This window comes from Salvelinus sp. IW2-2015, unplaced genomic scaffold (genome assembly GCF_002910315.2).
Source record: "Salvelinus sp. IW2-2015 unplaced genomic scaffold, ASM291031v2 Un_scaffold1403, whole genome shotgun sequence".
Taxonomy (NCBI): Eukaryota; Metazoa; Chordata; class Actinopteri; order Salmoniformes; family Salmonidae; genus Salvelinus; species Salvelinus sp. IW2-2015.
The window spans coordinates 34,571-57,782 of record NW_019942886.1 but is presented as its reverse complement, the minus strand read 5'-3'; the positions used below and the strand labels follow the sequence as shown (position 1 = coordinate 57,782).

Here is a 23,212-nt window from a genome sequence, read left to right as displayed (position 1 = left end):
ATCACAGAAATCAACAAATGAGAGTGCCTGGGGACACGCAGGGCCTGGGTTTACCTCCACATCACCCGAGAAACAGAGGAGGAGTAGGATGAGGGTACGGCTGAAGGCTATCAAAACTGGTCGCCTAGAGCGTTGTGGACAAAGAATAAAATGAGCAGATTTCTGGGCGTGGTAGAATAAATTCAGGGCATAATGTGCAGACAGGGGTATGGTGGGGTGCGGGTACAGCGGAGGTAAGCCCAGGCACTGAGTGATGATAAGCGCATAATTTGTAGACTAGCACAGTAGAGCACAGCGACACAGATGAAAGGAGAAACTTGTGATCAAACCTGAGCTAGGCTACTTTCTACCTTCGGTAGTGCGGCGCGGCTCGCCTTGCTCCCTCCGACAGTCAAACAAACGGTGAGATTTCAAGATTAGTGTAATGAAAGTATGTCACGACTTCCGCCGAAGTCGGTCCCTCTCCTTGTTCGGGCGGCGTTTGGCGGTCGGCGGCGGTGGCTTTCTAGCCAACGCCGATCCACCTTTCATTTTCCATTTGTTTTGTCTTGTCTTCCCACACACCTGGTTCCAATTCCATAATTACATGTTGTGTATTTAACCCTCTGTTTCCCCATGTCCTTGTCCGGAATTGTTTATTGTAAGTGCTTGTGTACGTTATGTCTGGTGTACGACGGGATTTTGTCCCATTGTATATTTTGTTTTTGTTCACGGTGATTTTTATTATTAAACTGCGCCGTTGTAACACAGTCTTTGCTCTCCTGCGCCTGACTTCTCTGCTGCCAGTACGCCAACCTTACAGATTTCCAGACCCAACTTATGGAGTCAGCAGGAGCAGGTACCCCGGGTATAGGGGTGGAGGAGCGCATCCGGGAGCACGCAGCAATGCTCCACCATCTCGGCACCGCCATCGACCGCGTTGTCCAGACAATGGACCGCTGGGAGAGACAGGGAGTTCTCCCAGCGCCTCCACCAGCACAACCGGGGTCTCCACTATGCACCCCTCCTTCTCCTGGTCCCAGTGGGATTCGTCTCTCTCTTCCCCAGGAATATGATGGGACGGCTGCAAACTGCCAAGGGTTCCTATTACAGCTGGACTTATACCTGGCAAACGTCCACCCGGCTCCTTGGGGCCGTGAGAGGGTGTCCGCCCTCGTCTCGTGCCTCACCGGGAATGTCCTGGAGTGTGTCAACGCCGTGTGGAGAGAGGGAGATGCGGCGTTGGACCAGTTTGAGGAGTTCACCCGCCATTTCCGGGCAGTCTTCGACCACCCGCCTGAGGGTAGAGCGACAGGTGAGCGCCTCTTCCATCTGAGGGAGGGGATGAGGAGCGCCCAGGAGTTCGCMMTGGAGTTTCGGACCCTGGCTGCCAGCGTGGGATGGAACGACATGGCCCTGATCGACCATTATCGCTGCAGTCTGCGCGAGGACTGCAGAGAAACTGCAGAGAAACTGCAGAGAAACTCTCTCTGCAGGAGTTGGCCTGCAGAGAAACCACCTGTCCATGGTGGACTTGTCCATCCGGCTGGATAACCTGCTGGCTACCCGCGGAAGTTCAKATCGGGGTCTGTTGGTTCCATCCCCCCGCAGGGAGACCGGAGGGCACTCCCGGTCGGTGCCGGGWYGGTTACTCTGGGTATCGAGGCAGCTGGTAGGGCGCTCTGGCGCCACCCCAGGTGATCCGGTACCATTCTCACCCAGAGCCCTCTGTTGCACATATGTTTGTGTATGTTACTTTCCCTGATTCTTCCCCGCATTCCCAGCATCAGGCGCTCGCCGATTTAACCGCGGCTGGGAATTTTATAGATAAATCGTTCGCCCATAGTTTAGGGATCCCTATTGTTCCCGTGGCTGTGCCCTTCCCCGTTCACAACTTAGATAGTCGACCATTAGGGTCAGGGTTGATTAAGGAGGCCACCGCTTCTCTGGGTATGGTGACGCAGGGGGGTCACAAGGAGAGAATTAGTCTCTTCCTTATTGACTCTCTTGCATTTCCCGTGGTGCTAGGCCTACCCTGGTTAGTTTGTCATGACCCCACTGTTTCTTGGCCACAGAGAGCTCTCACGGGGTGGTCACAAGTGTGCTCAGGGAGGTGTGTAGGGGTTTCCGTTGGTGCTACTCCAGACCAGGTCTCCACCGTGCGCATTCCCYCTGAATATGCCGATTTGGCTCTCGCCTTCTCCAAAAAGAAGGCGACTCAATTACCACCCCATCGATGGGGCGATTGTGCGATAAATCTCCTGGTAGACGCTGCACTTCCCAAGAGTCACGTGTATCCCCMTTCACAGGCGGAGACGGAGGCTATGGAAACATATGTCGCCGAATCCCTGCGTCAGGGGTACATTCGGTCCTCCACTTCACCTGCCTCCTCGAGTTTCTTTTTTGTGAAGAAGAAGGAGGGAGGTCTGCGCCCGTGTATTGACTATCGGGGTCTGAACCAGATAACTTTGAGGTATAGTTACCTGCTACCACTCATAGCCACAGCGATTGATTCAATGCACGGGGCGCGCTTCTTCGCCAAACTAGATCTCAGGAGCGCATACAACCTGGTGCGTATCCGGGAGGGAGACGAGTGGAAGACGGATTTCAGTACCACCTCAGGGCACTATGAGTACCTTGTCATGCCGTACGGGTTGATGAATGCGCCATCAGTCTTTCAAGCCTTTGTAGACAAGATTTTCAGGGACCTGCACGGGCAGGGTGTAGTGGTGTATATTGATGACATTCTGATATACTCCGCTACATGCGCCGAGCCTGTGTCCCTGGTGCGCAGGGTGCTTGGTGGCATGGTTGGAGCATGACCTACACGTCAAGGCTGAGAAATGTCTGTTCTTCCAGCAGTCCGTCTCTTTCCTAGGGTATTGCATTTCCACTTCAGGGGTGGAGGTGGAGAGTGACCGCATTTCAGCCGTGCGTAATTGGCCGACTCSCACCAAGGTAAAGGAGGTGCAGCGGTTCTTAGGGTTTTCCAACTACTACCGGAGGTTTAYCCGGGGTTTTGGTAAGGTAGCGGCTCCCATTACCTCACTGCTGAAGGGGGGCCCGGTGCGTTTGCAGTGGTCAGCTGAGGCAGACAGGGCTTTTAGTCACCTGAGGGGTCTGTTTACCTCGGCTCCCGTGCTGGCCCATTCGGATCCCTCTTTGGCGTTCATAGTGGAGGTGGACGCATCCGAGGCTGGGATAGGAGCTGTGCTCTCTCAGCGCTCGGGTACGCCTCCGAAGTTCCGCCTCTGTGCCTTCTTCTCGAAGTAGCTCAGCCCGGCGGAGAGAAACTATGACGTGGGGAACACGGGAGCTGTTGGCTGTTGTCAAGGCCTTGAAGGCATGGAGACATTGGCTTGAGGGGGCTAAACACCCTTTTCTCATCTGGACTGACCACCGCAATCTGGAGTACATCCGGACAGCGAGGAGACTGAACCCTCGCCCATCTAGGTCTGCCATGTTTTTCACCCGTTTTGTGTTCACCCTTTCTTACAGACCAGGCTCCCAGAACGTGAAGGCAGACGCATTGTCCCGGCTGTATGACACAGAGGAGCGGCCCATGGATCCCACTCCCATACTCCCCGACTCCTGCCTGGTGGCGCCGCTAGTGTGGGAGCTGGACACGGACATTGAGCAGGTGTTACGTGCAGAGCCCGCTCCCGTCCAGTGTCCCACTGGGCGTCTGTACGTCCCGTCTGCTGTTCGTGACCGGTTGATCTATTGGGGCCACACGTCACCATCCTCTGGTCATCCTGGGATCGGTCGGACAGTGCGCTGTTTGAGCGGGAGATACTGGTGGCCTACCTTGGCTAAGGACATGACGGTTTCTGTTTCCTCCTGCTCGGTGTGCGCCCAGTGTAAGGCTCCTAGGCACCTTCCCAGAGGGAAGCTACACCCCTTACCCGTTCCACAACGGCCTTGGTTGCAGCTGTCGGTGGATTTTCTTACCGATCTTCCCCCCTCACAGGGTAACACCGCGATCCTGGTCGTTGTGGATCGGTTCTCTAAGTCCTGTCGTCTCCTCCATCTGCCCGGTCTCCCTACGGCCCTACAGACTGTGGAGGCCTTGTTTACGCACGTCTTCCGGCACTACGGGATGCCTGAGGATATAGTGTCTGATCGAGGTCCCCAGTTCACGTCTAGGGTCTGGAAGGTGTTCATGGAACGTCTGGGGGTCTCGATCAGCCTTACTTCAGGGTTTCACCCCGAGAGTAATGGGCAGGTGGAGAGAGTAAACCAGGATGTAGGCAGGTTTCTGGGGTCCTATTGCCAGGACCGGCCGGGGGAGTGGGCGGCGTTCGTGCCCTGGGCCGAGATGGCACAGAACTCGCTTCGCCACTCCTCCACTAACCTCTCTCCCTTCCAGTGCATACTGGGGTACCAGCCGGTTCTGGCGCCTTGGCAGAGGCAGTCAGACCGAGGTTCTTGCTGTGGACGACTGGTTCAGATGCGCAGAGGAGACATGGGAAGCTGTCCGTGTTCACCTTCAGCGGGCCGTGCTGCGCCAAAAGGAGAACGCAGATCGCTACCGCAGTGAGGCCCCGGTGTTCGAAACCTGCCCCTCTGCCTGCCCTGCCAGAAGCTGGGTCCGCTGTTTGTGGGGCCATTTAAAGTCCTGAGGAGAGTGAACAAGGTTTTTTATAGGTTACAGCTTCCACCCGATTACCGTATTAACCCCCTGTTCCATGTGTCTCTCCTCAGGTCGGTGGTGGTTGGCCCGCTCCAGGAGTCTGAGGTGCGGGAGGTTCCTCCGGCCCCCTCTGGACATCGAGGGGGCCCCGGCGTACTCTGTTCGCTCCATACTGGATTTGAGGCATCGGGCGAGTGGCCTTCTGTATCTCGTGGAGTGGGAGGGGTACGGTCCGGAGGGAAGGTGCTGGGTTCCGGTCGAGGACATGTTGCTGCAGGAGTTCCACCGTCTTCGTCTGGATCGCCCTGCGCCTCGCCCTCCGGGTTGTCCCCAATGCCGGTGTCGGCGCGCTGCTGGAGCCGCGCGTCAAGTACTGTCACGACTTCCGCCGAAATCGGTTCCTCTCCTTGTTCGGGCGGCGTTCGGTGGCCTTCTAGGCATCGCCGATCCACCTTTCATTTTCCATTTGTTTTGTCTTGTCTTCCCACACACCTGGTTCCAATTCCATAATTACATGTTGTGTATTTAACCCTCTGTCCTTGTCCGGAATTGCTTATTGTAAGTGCTTGTGCACGTTATGTCTGTGCGACGTTTTTTTTTCTCCCATTGTATATTTTGTTTTTGTTCACAGTGATTTTTATTATTAAACTACGCTGTTGTAACACAGTCTTTGCTCTCCTGCGCCTGACTTCTCTGCCGCCATTACGCCCACCTTACAAGTAACGCAAAGTAATAACTACTAATATAATGTGTTACTTTCCACACAAAGTAATATTGTTAAGTCAGGTGTGACATTTGTTAAATGTAAGAAGTAATATATAACACTGATCTCTTTCCACCTCTTCTTCTTACCTGTAAGGAGACAAAACACGAGGCGGTGGAGAGAGAAAAAAATGTAATTGTAAAGAAAATTTGGCTCATCTGTGTGGTTCAGTGAGGAAGCAGATTGCATTTCAGTACTTCATTAATAAATGAGATTGGGAACATTGGCAGAATGATGGCTCCTTTGTCTCTATGTTCAGGACATGGTCTACAGAACACTACAATACAATACTGGCCATAACTACAGACCAATTACAGTGCAACTCTGGTATGTACATACCTGTTTCAATGAAGTTGTCCAGGATATGAGACAAAAGCATCCTGAAGCAGCAACGTCCACAGCTGTAAAGGGTTAAGGAATATGGCATCTATATATGCTGTGTACTATAGCTGATCACATATTGAGTTTGAGTGGTAGCATGAGAGATGGATGAAGAGAGAAGTGTAGAGACAGCGAGAGAACAAGAAAGCAATCGAGGCGCTACCCAGGGGTCAAAGTCCAGTCCTCCACAAAATGGCAGAACACATGAAGGATGGTGTTTAATTACCAGGCAGAAAAATTGAGAAAAAGAAGGAAAGAAACAAAAGAGGACGCATCGGCCTCAGAACAGACCTGATATCTCTCTCTCTCTTTCTTTTTCAATCATTTTTTTWATCAGCTCCTTTGAACTTTCAGATTCTGAAGGAATATAGACACAGCATTACATATTCAAAACATCTGTTAGCTTATTAAAAGAATCCCTCAAGCCTCCCATCTTTTCCTCCACTTATTCAATTAGTTTTCAAATGCACAAAAGGTCTTTAGGGCATCTTTAATCCAATATGTTTTTCCCCAACATCTTAATACTTATTATTTAATCTCGCAGTCTAAATTAACATACCAGGTAGGTAGCATATATATTTTGTGACAGAAAATATGTTCATTCAATGAATTGAATCACCGGCAGGACTGTTGGCTACTTAATAGACATTCATTCTCAGGCCCCACTTTATCATCCCAGTCAGAATGTTTTCATCAGTGGTCTTGATCTATAATTGATAACAATTCTCAAACATGACTCTGTAGAATAAGACAGACAGAGGCATTGGATAAATGACTGAGGAGAGAACAGGGGAAAAGAAAGGTGGTTAAGGAGGACTCAAAAAGCACAGCAAGGAAAGCAACATCCTTCTCTGTACAACCCCTCCACCCACCTCTAGCTTTCCCAGAGGCAATCAGAACTAATGTGAACAGACCTTCCTCTTTCGCTGCTTTAGCTAGTCCCCGCAGAGCTGGAGTTAAGAAGACACAAGTCAATACACAGTCAGAGACTAAGGACAAATTATTACACAGCCAGGGCTGAAAAATAGTGGATTCAATGTTGGAATGTTTATTGAAATGTTCCAACAAGCCCTGAGAAACAAACAACTAAGAATGGAACAGAATTTTGCTACAAAAGAACATATCAGGTTACACTCCATCATGCTGCAAAACAATAAATAATCTGCATATTATGCATGTGTTTACTACTATGCTAATGCTAGCTATTCACCATCCACTGTTGTATGGTGAGAAGACGCTACCCGCTAGGCGCTAACCGCTAGGCACTACCCGCTAGGCTAATGAGAGGCTGTTTAATGCTATCTATCCACCATCCACCTCCAGCCTGCTGTACAGTGAGGAGGAGCCGCTAACTGCTTGGCGCTATCCGCTGGGTACTACCCACTAGATTTGATGTTGTGATGGCGCTGGAGGGGAATGCTGCTGTATTCGGCTCCTAACCAACCATGCTATTTTGTTTGTTTTTTCGCATTGTTCGTAACTTGTTTTGTACATAATGTTGTTGCTACCGTCTCTTATGACCGAAAATAGCTTCTGGGCATCAGAACTGTGATTGCTCACCTCAAACTGGGCGAAGAGTTCTTCTTCAATGAGTCGGACGGCAGGGATATAATACCGCCAGGCCGTTTTTCGCTGGAGAAGAACACGGAGATTTCGCAGAAAGAGATCAGGGTGCCTTATGAGGATCAGGTGATGAGTGGCTAATCTGCCTTTACCTTCCATCCTGCTAGCTAACGTTCAATCGATGGAAAATAAATGGGATGAACTGAAAACACGTTTATACTACCAATGGGACATTATTAAAAACTGTAATATCTTATGTTTCACCAAGGCGTGGCTGAACGACGACATTAAGAACATACAGCTGGCGTGTTATACACTCTATCGGCAGGACAGAACAGCAGCCTCTGGTAAGACACGGGGCCTATATGTTCACGTAAACAACAGCTGGTGCACGATATCTAAGGAAGTCTCGAGGTTTTGCTTGCCTGAGGTATAGTATCTCATGATAAGCTGTAGACCCCACTATCTACCTAGAGTGTTTTCATCTGTATTTTTCGTAGCTGTCTACATACCACCACAGACCGATGCTGGCACTAAAACCACACTCAACGAAGCRGCGCTCGTAGTGGCCGGTAAATTTGCAGGTAAATTTAAATMAGTTTTACCAAATTTCTATCAGCATGTTAAATGTGCAACCAGAGGGCAAAAAATTCTAGACCACCTTAACTCCACACACAGAGACACGTACRAAGCTCTCCCTCACCCTCCATTTGGCAAAGCTGACCATAATTCTATCCTCTTGATTCCTGCTTACAAGCAAATATTAAAGCAAGAAGCACCAGTGACTCGGTCTATAAAAAGTGGTCAGATGAAGCAGATGCTAAACTACAGGACTGGAATATGTTCCGTTATTTTTCAGATGACATTGAGGAATACACCACATCAGTCACTGGCTTTATCAATAAGTGCATTGAGGACGTCGTCCCCGCAGTGACTGTACGTACATACCTCAACCAGAAGCCATGGATAACAGGCAACATTCACACTGAACAGAAGGGTAGAGCTGCCACTTTCAAGGAGAGGGACTCTAACCAGGATGCCCTCCGATGAACCATCAAACAGGCAAAGCATCAAAGCAGGACTACCATCAAATTATACTAAACCGTCTCTGACGCTCGTCGGATGTGGCAGGGCCTGCAAACTATTCAGACTACAAAGGGAAGCACAGCCGAGAGCTGCCCAGTGGCACGAGCCTACCAGACGAGCTAAATATGCTATGCTCGCTTCGAGGCAAAAAACACTGAAACATGCAGAGAGCATCAGCTGTTCTGGACGGCTTTGTGACCACGCTCTCCGCAGCCGATGTGAGTAAGACCTTTATTAAACCATTCACAAGGCCTCAGCGCCAGACGGATTACCAGGACAATTACTGCGAGCATGCGCTGACCAACTGGCAAGTGTCTTCACTGACAGTTTCAACCTCTCCTTGTCTAAGTCTCTWRAMCCAAYATGTTTCAAGCAGACCACCATAGTCCCTGTGCCCAAGAACTCTAAGGTAACCTGTCTAAATGACTACCGGCCCGTAGCACTCACATCTGTAGCCAGGAAATGCTTTGAAAGGCTGGTCATTGCTCACATCAACACCATTATCCCAGAAACCCTAGACCCACTCCAATTTGCATACCACACCAACAGATCCACAGATGATGCACTCTCTATTGCACTCCACACTGCCCTTTCACACCTGGATGAAAGGAACACCTATGTGASAATGCTTTTCATTGACTACAGCTCAGCATTCAAGACCGTTGTGCCCTCAAAGCTCATCACTAAGCTAAGGACCCTGGGCCTAAACACTTCCCTCTGCAACTGGATCCTGGATTTGGACACATCYGCCACGCTGATCCTCACCACGGGGTCCCCTCAGGTGTGTTTGCTCAGTCCCCYCCTGTAGTCTCTGTTCACTCATGACTACACGGCCAGGCATGACTCCAACACCATCATTAAGTTTGCTGATGACACAACAGCCCGATCACCGACAACGATTAGACAGCCTATAGGGAGGAGGTCAGAGACCTGACCGTGTGGTGCCAGGACAACAACCTATCCCTCATTGTGATCAAGACAAAAGAGATGATTGTGGACGACCAGAAAAGGAGGACCGAGCACGCCCCCATTCTCATCGACGGGGCTGTAGTGGAGCAGGGTGCGAGCTTTAAGTTCCTTTGTGTCCACATCACCAACAAACTAACATGGTCCAAGCACACCAAGACAGTCGTGAAGAGGGCACGACAAAACCTATTCCCCCTCAGGAGACTGAAAAGATCTGGCATGGGTCCTCCTGGTTTTACAGCTGCACCATTGAGAGCGTCCTGACGGGTTGCATCAATGCCTGGTATGGCAACTGCTCGGCCTCCGACCGCATGGCACTACAGAGGGTAGTGCATACAGCCCAGTACATCACCACCATCCAGGACCTCTATACCAGGCGGTGTCAGAGGAAGTCTATGTCCAAGAGGCTCCTAAATAGCTTCTACCCCCAAGTCATAAGACTCCTGAACAGCTAATCAAATGGTTACCCAGACTATCTGCATTGTTGTCGTCCCCCCCCCCCCCCCCCCCCCCCCCCGCACCCTGGAACGCTGCTGCTGCTCTCTGTTACTATCTATGCATAGTCACTTTACCTACATGTACATAGTACATATTACCTCAACTATCTCGGCATCGGCTCTGTACCGGTAACCCCTGTATACAGCCCCGCTATTGTTATTTACTGCTGCTCTTTAATCATTTGTTATTCTTATCTCTTACTTTTTTAGATATTTTTCTTAAAACTGCATTGTTGGTTAAGGGCTTGTAAGTAAGCATTTCACTGTAAGGTCTACACCTATTAGGTGCATGTGACAAATCATTTATTTATTTATTTTGATTTAACTAATCACTGCCCGCTAGGCTAATGAGAGGCTGTTTTCATTAGCAGTGTGTGAAGGAGCACTATGCTAGCTCTCTGTCCCCTATTCAGACAGACAGCATGACGGGGGCTAATTCATCACAACACATTAGCCCCACTGTGTGTTTGTTCATATCTGTTTACCCTGCTTCATTATGAGGATCCTCAGACGCTCATCACATTACCAGACAGCCCCCCCAGATAGAAGACTCCTGCTGTTAGCTATCAGTGAATAGGGACTGAGCGTCTGTCTGAAATAGGATATAGCTTATCAAATAAATTAAAATAAAGTCAATGTATTGTTAGATTCTGTGATAATCTTGGAACATTGTTATACTCAGAAGTATAGTATCTAAGGAGTGAAAGAGATTGGCTTTTACATCAGAAGTTAATGGTTATCTGTAGGAGCCAGATGGCAAGTAAAACTAAATGCATGCTATTCAACCGATCGCTGCCTGCACCTGCCCGCCTGTCCAACATCACTACTCTGGACGGCTCTGACTTAGAATAATTGGACAACTACAAATACCTAGTTGTCTGGTTAGACTGTAAACTCTCCTTCCAGACTCACATCAAACATCTCCAATCCAAAGTTAAATCTAGAATTGGCTTCCTATTCCGCAACAAAGCATCATTCACTCATGCTGCCAAACATACCCTCGTAAAACTGACCATCCTACCAATCCTCGACTTCGGCGATGTCATTTACAAAATAGCCTCCAATACCCTACTCAATAAATTGGATGCAGTCTATCACAGTGCCATCCATTTTGTCACCAAAGCCCCATATACTACCCACCACTGCGACCTGTACGCTCTCGTTGGCTGGCCCTCGMTTCATACTCGTCGCCAAACCCACTGGCTCCAGGTMATCTACAAGACTCTGCTAGGTAAAGTACCCCCTTATCTCAGCTCGCTGGTCACCATAGCAGCACCCACTCGTAGCACGTGCTCCAGCAGGTATATCTCTCTGGTCACCCCCAAAACCAATTCTTCCTTTGGCCGCCTCTCCAGTTCTCTGCTGCCAATGACTGGAACGAACTAYAAAAATCTCTGAAACTGGAAACACTTATCKCCCTCAATAGCTTTAAGCACCAGCTGTCAGAGCAGCTCACAGATTACTGCACCTGTACATAGCCCATCTATAATTTAGCCCAAACAACTACCTCTTTCCCTACTGTATTTATTTATTTATTTTGCTCCTTTGCACCCCATTATTTCTATCTCTACTTTGCGCATTCTTCCACTGCAAATCAACCATTCCAGTGTTTTACTTGCTATATTGTATTTACCTCGCCATCATGGGCTTTTTTTTGCCTTCACCTCCCTTATCTCACCTCACTTGCTCACATTGTATATAGACTTATTTTTCTACTGTTTTATTGACTGTATGTTTGTTTTACTCCATGTGTAACTCTGTGTTGTTGTATGTGTCGAACTGCTTTGCTTTATCTTGGCCAGGTCGCAATTGTAAATCAGAACTTGTTCTCAACTTGCCTACCTGGTTAAATAAAGGTGAAAAATAAAAATAAAAAATGGCTTTGGAATGTGGACGGAGGGATGTCACAGGATTGCTATAAGGATAATGGTGGATATCTTTGGATTAGGCATCAATGGGCTTGAGGTCAGTCCAGATCCCCTTAAGGGAGAAACAATGGTTTATTCCCCTATCACTTCGTCTTCCTGTCGGACCATAAAATAAGTAAGGATTGGAGAGAAGGAGGAGTGCCTAAATTGGAGAATATATACTTTGTGGTGGTGGAAACATGTGTTCTCTGAATGCAGCTGTATTGACCTCTGGGAAGAATTAAACTTGGTTAAGCTTTCCTAGTGTCTGTTGAATCACTGACTCTGAGAATTAGAACCTAACAGTATGTGAGATGTTGTTTAGTGAGCCCAGATATTTTTTGAAGCTAGTGACATGGAAATATTTGCCTGAGGGTGTTTGTCAAGTTATGATCATTGCTTTGATTGAACATGGCACACGATGACTGTATCTGTGTAATGGAAGAAATTGTCACGCCCTGACCATAGAGAGCTTTTTATTCTCTATGTTGGTTAGGTCGGGGTGGACCTCCTGAGACGGTCCACGGTCCGGAACCTCCTGAGACGGTCCACGGTCCGGAACCTCCTGAGACGGTCGGCAGTCCAGAGCCTCCAGCGACGGTCGGCGGTCCAGATCCTCCAGCGACGGTCGGCGGTTTAGACCTCCAGCGACAGTCTGCGGTCCAGAGCCTCCAGCAACGGTCTGCGGTCCAGAGCCTCCAACGATAGTCGCAGTTCAGAGCCTCCAGCGACAGTGCTGCAGTCCAGAGCCTCCAGCGACGGTCGGCAGTTTAGATCCTCCAGCGACGGTCGGCGGTTTAGATCCTCCAGCGACAGTCTGCGTCCAGAGCCTCCAGCAACGGTCTGCGGTCCAGAGCCTCCAGCGATAGTCTGAATCCAGAGCCTCCAACGATGCTCTGCTGTCCAGAGCCTCCAGCAACAGTCTGCAGTCCAGAGCCTCCAGCGGGGGTTCTAGTCCAGAGCCTTCTGCAAGGGTTCTACGGTCCGAAGTCCCCGGCGACGATCTACGGTCCGGAGTCCCCGGCAACGATCTACGGTTCGGAGTCCCCAGCGACAACCCACGGTCCGGTTCCTCCGGTGACGATCCACGGTCCGTTTCCTCCGGCGACGATCCACGGTCCGGTTCCTCCGGCGACGATCCATGGTCTGGAGTCCCCGGCGACGATCTACGGTCCGGTCCTCCGGCGACGACCCACGGTCCGGTTCCTCGGCAACGATCCACGGTCCGGAGCCCCCGCGACGAACCACGGTCCGGAGCCCGATCCCCGCACCAGAGCCGCCATTGAGGATAAGTGTTTGCGAGCGGAGTGGGTGCTTCGCCCCGCACCGGAGCCGCCCCTGGCGGTAGATGACCACCCGGACCCTACCCTATTGAGTCAGGTTTGCGGTCGGAGTTCGCACGTTTGGTGGGGGTACTGTCACGCCCTGACCATTGAGAGCTTTTATCCCTATGTTGGTTAGGTGGGGTGTGACTAGGGTGGGTCATCTCGGTGATTATGTGTCTATGTTGGCCAGGTATGGGTCCCAATCAGAGGCAGCTGTTTTCGTGTGACTCTGATTGGGGATCATATTTAGGCAGCCATTTCCCCTTTGTGCTTTGTGGGATCTTGACTATGGATAGTTGCATGTTAGCACTATTGTTAGCTTCACGTTTCGTTTGAGTTTTATTGTTTTGTTTTGCTGTGAGTTTCACTTAGTAATAAAAAGATGTGGAACCCAGATCACGCTGCACTTTGGTCCACTTATTATAACGATCGTGACAGAAATAGGACTGTGCCTATTGTAGAACAGTGCTATTCAAATCTTACCCTACCAGGTCTGGACTACTTCTGGTTTTCCGTTATACCTGATAATTAATTGCACCTACCCRGTGGCCCAGGTCCCAGACTGATGAAAAAGCAGTGGAAGTAGCTTTGAGGYGGCAGTCCTGCCCCTGAACAAGGCAGTTAACCCACTGTTCCTAGGCCGTCATTGTAAATAAGAATTTGTTCTTAACTGACTTTTCTAGTAAAATAAAGGCCAAAAAGAAATGAAAATAATAAATAAATTGAGATCCAGATTTGAATTTGTGGACCATAGAACATACTAACACATCACACACAGTGCCTCTGGAAAATATTCAGACCCCTTGACTTTATATACCTTTTTCTATGTTACAGCCTTATTCGAAAATGTATTAAATAAATACAAATCCTCATCAATCTGCACACAATACCCCATAATGACAAAGTGAAAACAGGTTTTTAGAAATGTTAGCAAATTTGTAAAATTTGAAAAACATAAATACCTTCTTTACATAAGTTTTCAGCCCCTTTACTATGTGACTCGAAATTGAGCTCAGGTGCATCCTGTTTCCATTGACCATCCTTAAGATGTTCCTACAACTTGATTGGAGTCCACCTGTGGTAATTTCAATTGATTGGACATGATTTGGAAAGGCACACACCCGTCTAAATAAGATCCCACAGTTGACAGTGCATGTCARCGCAAMAAAACAAGCMATGAGGTCGAAGGAATTGACTGTAGAGCTCCGAGACAGGATTGTGTCGAGGCACAGATCTGGTGAAGCATACCAAAACATTTCTGCAGCCTTGAAGGTCCCCAAGAACAMAGTGGCCTACATCATTCTGAAATGGAAGATGTTTGGAACCACCAAAACTCTTCCTTGAGCTGGCCTCCTGGGCAAACTGAGCAATTGGGGGAGAAGGTTTTTTTTCAGGGAAGTCACCAAGAACCTGATGGTCACCAACAGAGCTTTAGACTTCCCCTGTGGAGATGGGAGAASTTCAAGAAGGACAACTGTCTCTGCAGCACTCCACSAATCAGGCCTTTATAGTAGATTTGCCAGACAGAAGCCAATCCTCAGTAAAAGGCACATGACAGTCCGCTTGGAGTTTGCCAAAAGGCACCTAAAGACTCCCAGACCATGAGAAACAAGATTTTCTGGTCTGATGAAACCAAGATTGAACTCTTTGGCCTGAATGCCAAGTGTCATATCTGGAAGAAACCTGGCACCATCCCTACGGTGAAGCATGGTGGTGGAAGCATCATAATGTTGCTTTTCAGCTGCAGGGATTGGGAGACTAGTCAGGATCAAGGCAAATCTGAACACATTACAGAGAGATCCTTGATRAAAACCTGCTCCAGAGCTCTCATGACCTCAGACTGGGGTGAAGGTTCACCTTCCAACAAGACAACAACCATAAGCACACAGCCAAGTCAACGCAGGAGTGGCCCGATCGAACATCTCTGGGGAGACCTGAAAATAGCTGTGCAGTAATAACCCCCATCCAACCTAACAGAGCTTGAGAGGATCTGCAGAGAAGAATGGGACAAACTCCCAAAATACATGTGTGCAAAGTTTGTAGCGTCATACCCAAGAATACTTGATGCTGTAATCACTGCCAAAGGTGCTTCAACAAAGTACTGAGTAAAAGGTCTGTATACTTATGTAAATGTAATATTTCAGTAAAAAAATATATATAAATTAGCAAAAAAATGTAATAACCTGTTGTTACTTAGTCATTATGTGGTATTGTGTGTAGATGAGGGTAAAAAAACGAACAATTTAATTAATCAATTTTAGAATAAGGCTGTAACTTAAAATGTGTAATAAGTGGGGTCTAAATCAAGGKGTCTAAATACTTTCCGAAGGCACTGTGTATAAGTGAACATCTGCACCTGCAGTCACGTTCCCTATAGGTATACTGAAATGATCCCTAAAAGAAAGTCATTCCACAGAAAAATCAGACTCATCATACTGTAGGAAAAAGCTAACTAATTATATAGACATAAGGTGGAACTAAAAATAGCAAGATAACTAATGTAAAATGTTCTGTGTCCGTAAAATGTATATAGGTTCAGGACTTTTGTGAAACAGCACAGTTGAAAAATATATGGCAAATAGAAATCAAAACTGGATGGTCTCCAGAGATAGATGGGAGGGGTTGAGGGTAGGAAAAGGGTGGGACTAAAAACAACAAAATATAACTATTTAAGCAATAAGGCCCGAGGAGGAGTGGTATATGGACAATATACCATGGCTAAGGGCTGTTCTTAGCACGACGCAACGCAGAAAGCCTGGACAAAGTCCTTAGCCGTGGTATATTGGGCATATACCACAAACCCCTGAGGTGCCTTATTGCTATTATAAACTGGTTACCAAAGTAATTAGAACAGTACAAATACATGTTTTGTCATCCCCGTGGTATACAGTCTGATATGCCACTGCTGTCAGAGAGTCAGCATGCAGGGCTCAAACCACCAAGTTTATAATGTAAAACGTATATAGTATGTATAAGCTGGAAGTAGAAGCCTAAGTGTTGTTTACTCCAACTAGGGGAGGGGTGGTAGGTTTAGAAAGAATAAGCACAGAGGAAGCAGTGAAATGTAACCAGTACTGATTAATAGACACATCAGCACTAAACATGATGAAACAGATCACTCAAGTGATGGGAAATGCAATTGTGTTTATGCATAGGGTGTGTATGGTGCACAGGAGTGTTGCAAACCTTTCAGCATTGCCCTTATATTGATTCAGCGTATCAAATTATTACTGGTGGGAAGGTGTGGTGGGCGGTTTGTTGTTTGTGAAGACCTGAGGCTAGTAGAACACCAGATGATAGGAAGATTGACTGATTTCACAATTGAACATTCCGAGAGAATGCGTATGCGTTTTGTGTGTGTCTTGGTGTGTGTGTATGTGCTTGTGTCTCCGTGCTGCATCCCTACCCAGTCAGCCACATTAGCATGTAAGAAGAGACTATAGCCTGTGGCTGTAATGCTGCTCTCCATAAAGACTAGCCATTAACCCCGGCTCACCCAGTACTTAATGACCTACTCTCTGTTGTAAAGTAGCAGCCACACAAAAAGCCTCCATGGAATAGCAGTATAATGGACACTCCAGTTGCTGGGAGCTGATTGACATATTATCCACTGCAGCTTAAAAGTCAATGTAGCCACTTAAAAAGCCCATGTGAAGTTTAGCATTTGGAATTGTTGGATATGATATCCAAGCATGTCACACCTACTCCTGCTCCCTCCCTCCGGTGCTCGAAGTTGCCAGTCTACTAACCACCGGTCCTGGTAACCCACATTGTTCCCCCCCCTGGCAACACACATTGCGCACACAGAAAACCTGGCAACCCTCATTGTGCACACCTGCTCCCCATCGTTAAGCACACCTAGACTTCATCGTCACCTTTCCCTTCATATAGCCCTCAGTAAGCCCCAGTCATCATGCAGTATTGGTTTTGGTTATGCATTATTGTCATGTTTATTATTATTAAACTCACCTTCTGCACCTGCTTCCGGACTCCCTGTGTATACGTTACAAAGCATTTCCATTTTGCATATGCCTAACAATATTTGAGAATTTAATAATTTTAAGATTTAGACWAACAAAAATGTATCTTGATGGTTGTACAGTCGTCTCAAATAAAAYTGTGAAGGACCTCTGCGTTACTCTGGACCCTGATCTCTCTTTTGACGAACATATCAAGAATATTTCAAAGACAGCTTTTTTCCATCTTCGTAACATTGCAAAAATCAGAAACTTTCTGTCCAAAAATGATGCAGAAAAATGTATCCATGCTTTTGTCACTTCAAGCTTAGACTACTGCAATGCCCTACTTTCCGGCTAGCCGGATAAAGCAATAAATAAACTTCAGTTAGTGCTAAACACGGCTGCTAGAATCTTGACTAGAACCCAAAAATTTGATCATATTACTCCAGTGCTAGCCTCCCTACACTGGCTTCCTGTTAAGGCTAGGGCTGATTTCAAGGTTTTACTGCTAACCTAAAAAGCATTACATGGGCTTGCTAATACCTATCTTTCCGATTTGGTCCTGCCTTACATACCTACACGTACGCTACGGTTACAAGACGCAGGCCTCCTTACTGTCCCTAGAATTTCTAAGCAAACAGCTGGAGGCAGGGCTTTCTCCTATAGAGCTCTATTTTTAATGGAATGGTCTGCCTATCCATGTGAGAGACACAGACTTGGTCTCGACCTTTAAGTCGTTATTGAAGACTCATATCTTCAGTAGGTCCTATGATTGAATGTAGTCTGGCCCAGGGGTGTGAAGGTGAACGGAAAGGCACTGGAGCGAAAAACCGCCCTCGCTGTCTCTRCCTGGCCGGTTCCCCTCTCTCCCCCGGGATTCTCTGCCTCTAACCCTATGACGGGGGCTGAGTCACTGACTTACTGGTGCTCTTCCATGCCATCCCTAGGAGGGGTGCGTCACTTGAGTGGGTTGAGTCACTGACGTGATCTTCCTGTCCAAGTTGGCGTCCCCCTCGGGTTCGTGCCTTGGGAAAGGTCTTTGTGGGCTATACTCAGCCTTGTCTCAGGGTAGAAGGTTGGTGGTTGAAGATATCCCTCTAGTGGTGTGGGGGCTGTGCTTTGGCAAAGTGGGTGGGGATATATCCTGCCTGTTTGGCCCTGTCCGGGGSTATTGTCGGACAGGGCCACAGTGTCTCCCGACCCCTCCTGTCTCAGCCTCCAGTATTTATGCTGCAATAGTTTATGTGTCGGGGGGCTAGGGGTCAGTCTGTTATAGCTAGAGTATTTCTTGTCTTATCCGGTGTCCTGTCTGAATTTAAGTATGCTCCCTCTAATTCTCTCTCTTTCTCTCTCTCTCTTTCTCTCTCTCTTCTCTCGGAKGACTTGAGCCCTAGGACCATGCCTCGGGACTACCTGGCCTGATGACTCCTTGCTGTCCCCAGTCCACCTGGTCATGCTGCTGCTCCAGTTTCAACTGTTCTGCCTGCGGCTATGGAACCCTGACCTGTTCACTGGACGTGCTACCTTGTCCCGGACCTGCTGTTTTGGACTCTCTCTCTACCGCACCTGCTGTCTCTAACTCTGAATGATCGGCTATGAAAAGCCAAATTACATTTACTCCTGAGGAGCTGACCTGTTGCACCCTCTACAACCACTGTGATTATTATTATCTGAGCCTGCTGGTCATCTATGAATGTTTGAACATCTTGGCCATGTTCTGTTATAATCTCCACCTGGCACAGCCAGAAGAGGACTGGCCACCCCTCATAGCCTGGTTCCTCTCTAGGTTTCTTACTAGATTCCTGCCTTTCTAGAAAGTTTTTCCTAGCCACTGTGCTTCTACATCTGCATTGCTTGCTGTTTGGGGTTTTAGGCTGTGTTTCTGTACAGATCTTTGTGACATCGGCCGATGTAAAATGGGCTTTATAAATATATTTGATTGAATTTGATTGATGAATGGTAAAAGGAATACTGCTATTCACAGTGCCTGTTTTCTTGTCCTAGTTGTCATCAGATGTATGTGTTTGTCAGGTGTAGACACATTTAAACAGTAAATACTGGAAGACGTCTCACTGACAAATTGTCCCTTGTCTCAAGTCTAGCTCCTCTCAGTCAATAAGTTACAGTTCTGTTGAGGTGAGAACTACAAAAGGGTTTCAGACTGATGTCACTCTCAGTGAGGGCGTAGATGGAGTTGTGGCAGAATGATCTGTTATGGGCCAGTGAGTCATGGCAGAATGATCTGTTATGGGCCAGTGAGTCATGGCAGAATGATCTATTATGGGTCAGTGAGTCATGGCAGGATGATCTGTTATGGGCCAGTGAGTCATGACAGAATGATCTATTATGGGCCAGTGAGTTGTGGCAGAATGATCGGTTATGGGGCTGTGTGTGTGTGTGTTGTCTGACATTGTGTCAGTCAGAGAGAGGGAGAGAGGTATTAAGTCAAAGCATTGTAATTAATGAGGTGTGAATGGTACCTAGGTAAAGCCCCCTCACTAAAAAAATCCTTTCAGTTAATTACTGACTGACTGTCAACCCCCCGACTGTGTCTCTAGGAGATACTGCTGACCACTGTTCAGAGAGAGAGGGAGAGAGACCGAGAGAGAGAGAGAGAGAGAGAGGGAGAGGGGGAGAAAAAAGACAGAGCGAGAAACAGATATATAAAGTGTGTCAACCACCGATCAGCCAACTCCTTCCCTGCTGTCTCATCTTTCTTTCTTTCTCTCTCTCTCTCTCTGTATCTCTCTCTCTCTCTCTCTGTATCTCTGTATCTCTGTATCTCTCTCTCTCTCTCTGTATCTCTCTGTATCTCTCTCTCTCCATGTAGGGAGGTCATTAAACGGAAACTCATCAAACCACTACACCTTTTCTAGATGCTGGAAGGAAAAATCTGACAAACATATTCAGACAAACTACATCAGAGCTGCTCCAACCCAGTCTGAGGGGCTCAGAGAGTGGGTACCAGCCCTTGCGCCAACCCCACACTGAGGACTTGGCCACATCAAGAGGCCTGGCAGCAGGCACTGGTGTCAGGCTGGCCAGTTAGCCTGTAGCTAGTGACAACCCACTGGCACTGGCAACCTCCAGGAATTGGCAACGCAATGGGGGAGTTGGGATGGTCACCAAGGAGGATGAGTGTAAACAGTCAGTCTTTTTCTGTGCGATAACCTTATTCAACATGAGGGTTATTTGGGGTACAATCCCGTCACATTGATTCAATGTAATTGCATTTGTATTAGTATTGGTTTTCTACATGGTTAAAGGACATAAGGGCGTGAATAGCTTTTATAGGAACATGCTTGGTAGTACTAGTTTAAAGCTAGTGGTTTTAAATTAGAAAGCAGACATTTTCTTTTCTTTTCTTGGAAATCAGAAGTGAGAATATCACATTACGGCYTAATGCATTTTATGCTAATGTTTTACAAGAGCTCCCAAGAACGAAGGTCAACCACAAAAATGAAGAACGAGTATATCATCCTCTGATTGAATGATGTTAACCCATTCATCACAACTTGGTACTTCCTTCTCCATTCTATCATCAGCCAGTGGTGGGGCGTACCATACCTGCGTAGGGGACGGGGGCGTCTTTATCAAGGGCCACCAGCGGAGGGTCCAGTTGAACGATGTCCATGTTCTCTGTGATTACCCCATGGTATGAAGTCTCAATCCACGGTTTGTGTTTGTTCACTACGAGAGAGAAAGAAGCGATAGAGAAAGAGAGAAAGAAAATGTCAGTCAGTCATTCACAGAAGTTTTTACATTTTCAGTCTGCATGTAATTACTGGGCGAACTGAGAATGGCTTTGTGCAAAATTAATACAACAGATGTTCTTTCCTCCCCACTCTGCAACTCCCACTTGGAAAAAAGCCACACACACAAACAAACACACACACACATACACACACAYTGCTTTTCCTGGCAGAGGATCTCCATTCTTCCTTTTTTTCTGAGAAACATTCTCATTTCACTAATCTCCCCTACTTCTTTTCTCCCCCTCTCTTTCCTCTCTCAAACGTTCCCTGCACGTCTCAAAGTGCTCTGCCAGGCTTGATCAATGATCACTATTGAGCTGCCAATAGAGCACTACTTCCTGGGCCCAGCCAAAACAAAGTTCATGAGCACTGGGACGATTAGCACGGCTTAATTGAGTAAAGCCCTGAGGGCCGTGAAGCAGGAGTTAGCTAGCTAGCTCACCGTTTTATATACCATCTCTCAATCAAAGGTAAGGGTTTTAAAAACGGCAACAGCAGCCCATTCCTCCTCAACTCCTTCACTTAATCACAGCTTCCGCTGACTCAGGAGGGAACAACAATGCCCAAATCACATCCTGTGAATTCCTATACGAGGAAATTGTAGGTTGTTAGCAACACAAAACTAGGGCGTTTTAYGTGATACACATCCAAGAGAAATGGCCTAAATACATCATTTGTATCACTTTCCCATGCGTACATGGTCATGCATACTCATTATCCGACATTCAGTGAAGAGGAGGAAAAATGTTGTACACCAAACAATTTGTAAAGCTGTCTCTAGTGCTACATTACAGCACCTCTCTTCATGGGTGTAGGAATCACTTTGTCTAAGATTTAAGGCAGTGTAAGTATATAAACACAAGCAAACATAGGTGTGCTACTAAGCACCAGAATCTATGCATCCTATTACATGAATCATAAAATAGAATCAAAACATCAGAAAGGAAGGTACAGATTTTGATTGTGTGGTCTCAGACTAAAAATATTTTCAGACTACATGTCTTTTTGACAATTTGAGATTCAAATTAGGCAGTAGGCCTTCTAGGACACTGAAGTACGCCAACACCACCTCTACTCCAACACCACCACCCCCAAAACACCACCACTCCAACACCACAATCACGCCAACACCACCACCAACACCACCATCATGTCAACACCAACACTTCAACACAACCACCACGCAAACACCACCACCAGTCCACCACCACCACCACTCCTCCACCACCACCACGCCAACACCACCACCACTGCACCACCACACCACACCACCACCACCCCAACACCACGCCAATACCAACACCATTCCAACAACCCCTCACCAACACCACCACCAACACCACCATCACGTCAACACCACCACTTCAACACCACCACCACGCCAACACCACCACCACTCCACCACCACGCCCACACCCACCCAGTCCACCACCACCACACCAACACCACGCCAATACCAACACCATGCCAACAACACCCTCACCAACACCACCATCACGTCAACACCACATCAATAACAGCTGGTGCGTGATCTCTAATATTAAGGAAGTCTCGAGGTATTGCTTGCCTGAGGTAGACTACCTTATGATAAGCTGTAGACCACACTGTCTACCAAGACAGATTTCATCTCTAGCTGTCTATTWACCACCACAAAMCGATRMWGGYACTAAGACCWCACTCAACSAGCTGTATAAGGCCMTAAGCAAACAAGAACATGCTCATCCAGAAGCGGCGCTCCTAGTGGCMGGGACTTTAACGCAGGCAAACTTACATCCGTTATACCTCATTTCTACCACAAGTGCAACCAAAGGAAAAAAAACTCTAGACCACCTAACCTCCACACACAGAAACGCATACAAAGCTCTCCTTCGGCCTCCATTTGGAAAATCTGAGCATAATTCTATCCTCCTGATTCCTGTTTACAAGCAAAAACTAAACAGGTAGTACCAGTGACTCGCTCAATATGGAAGTGGTCAGATGACACAGATGCTACGCTACAGGACTGTTTTGCTAGCAGTTTTTTATTTCACCTTTATTTAAGCAGGTAGGCCAGTTGAGAACAAGTTCTCATTTACAACTGCGACCTGGCCAAGATAAAGCAAAGCAGTGCGACAAAAAACAACAACACAGAGTTACACATGGGATAAACAAAAGTCAAAATAGTCAATAACACAATAGAAAAATATATATATAGAGTGTGTGCAAATGGAGTAAGGAGGTCAGGCAATAAATAGGCCAATAGTAGCGAAGTAATTACAATTTAGCAAATTAACACTGGAGTGATAGATGTGCAGATGATGATTTGCAAGTATAAATACATATGTGCAAAAGAGCAAAAAAAGTTAATAAAAACAACATTGGGATGAGGTAGGTAGTTGGATTGGCTATTTACAGATGG

The 23,212-nt window shown here is 47.4% G+C and overlaps 1 protein-coding gene across 1 annotated transcript in view; it reads right to left on the bottom strand.

Annotated features, from left to right (window-relative positions):
• Window positions 1-20,745, bottom strand: part of LOC139024353 (calsyntenin-2-like) — a 151,805-nt gene extending 131,060 nt beyond the window's left edge. The window contains exon 1 of the mRNA XM_070439090.1: window positions 20,627-20,745. Within this exon, the coding sequence (XP_070295191.1) occupies window positions 20,627-20,693 (67 nt within the window). The 5' untranslated portion in view covers window positions 20,694-20,745. The remainder of the gene's footprint in view (window positions 1-20,626) is intronic.
• Window positions 20,746-23,212: the final 2,467 nt, after the last annotated feature.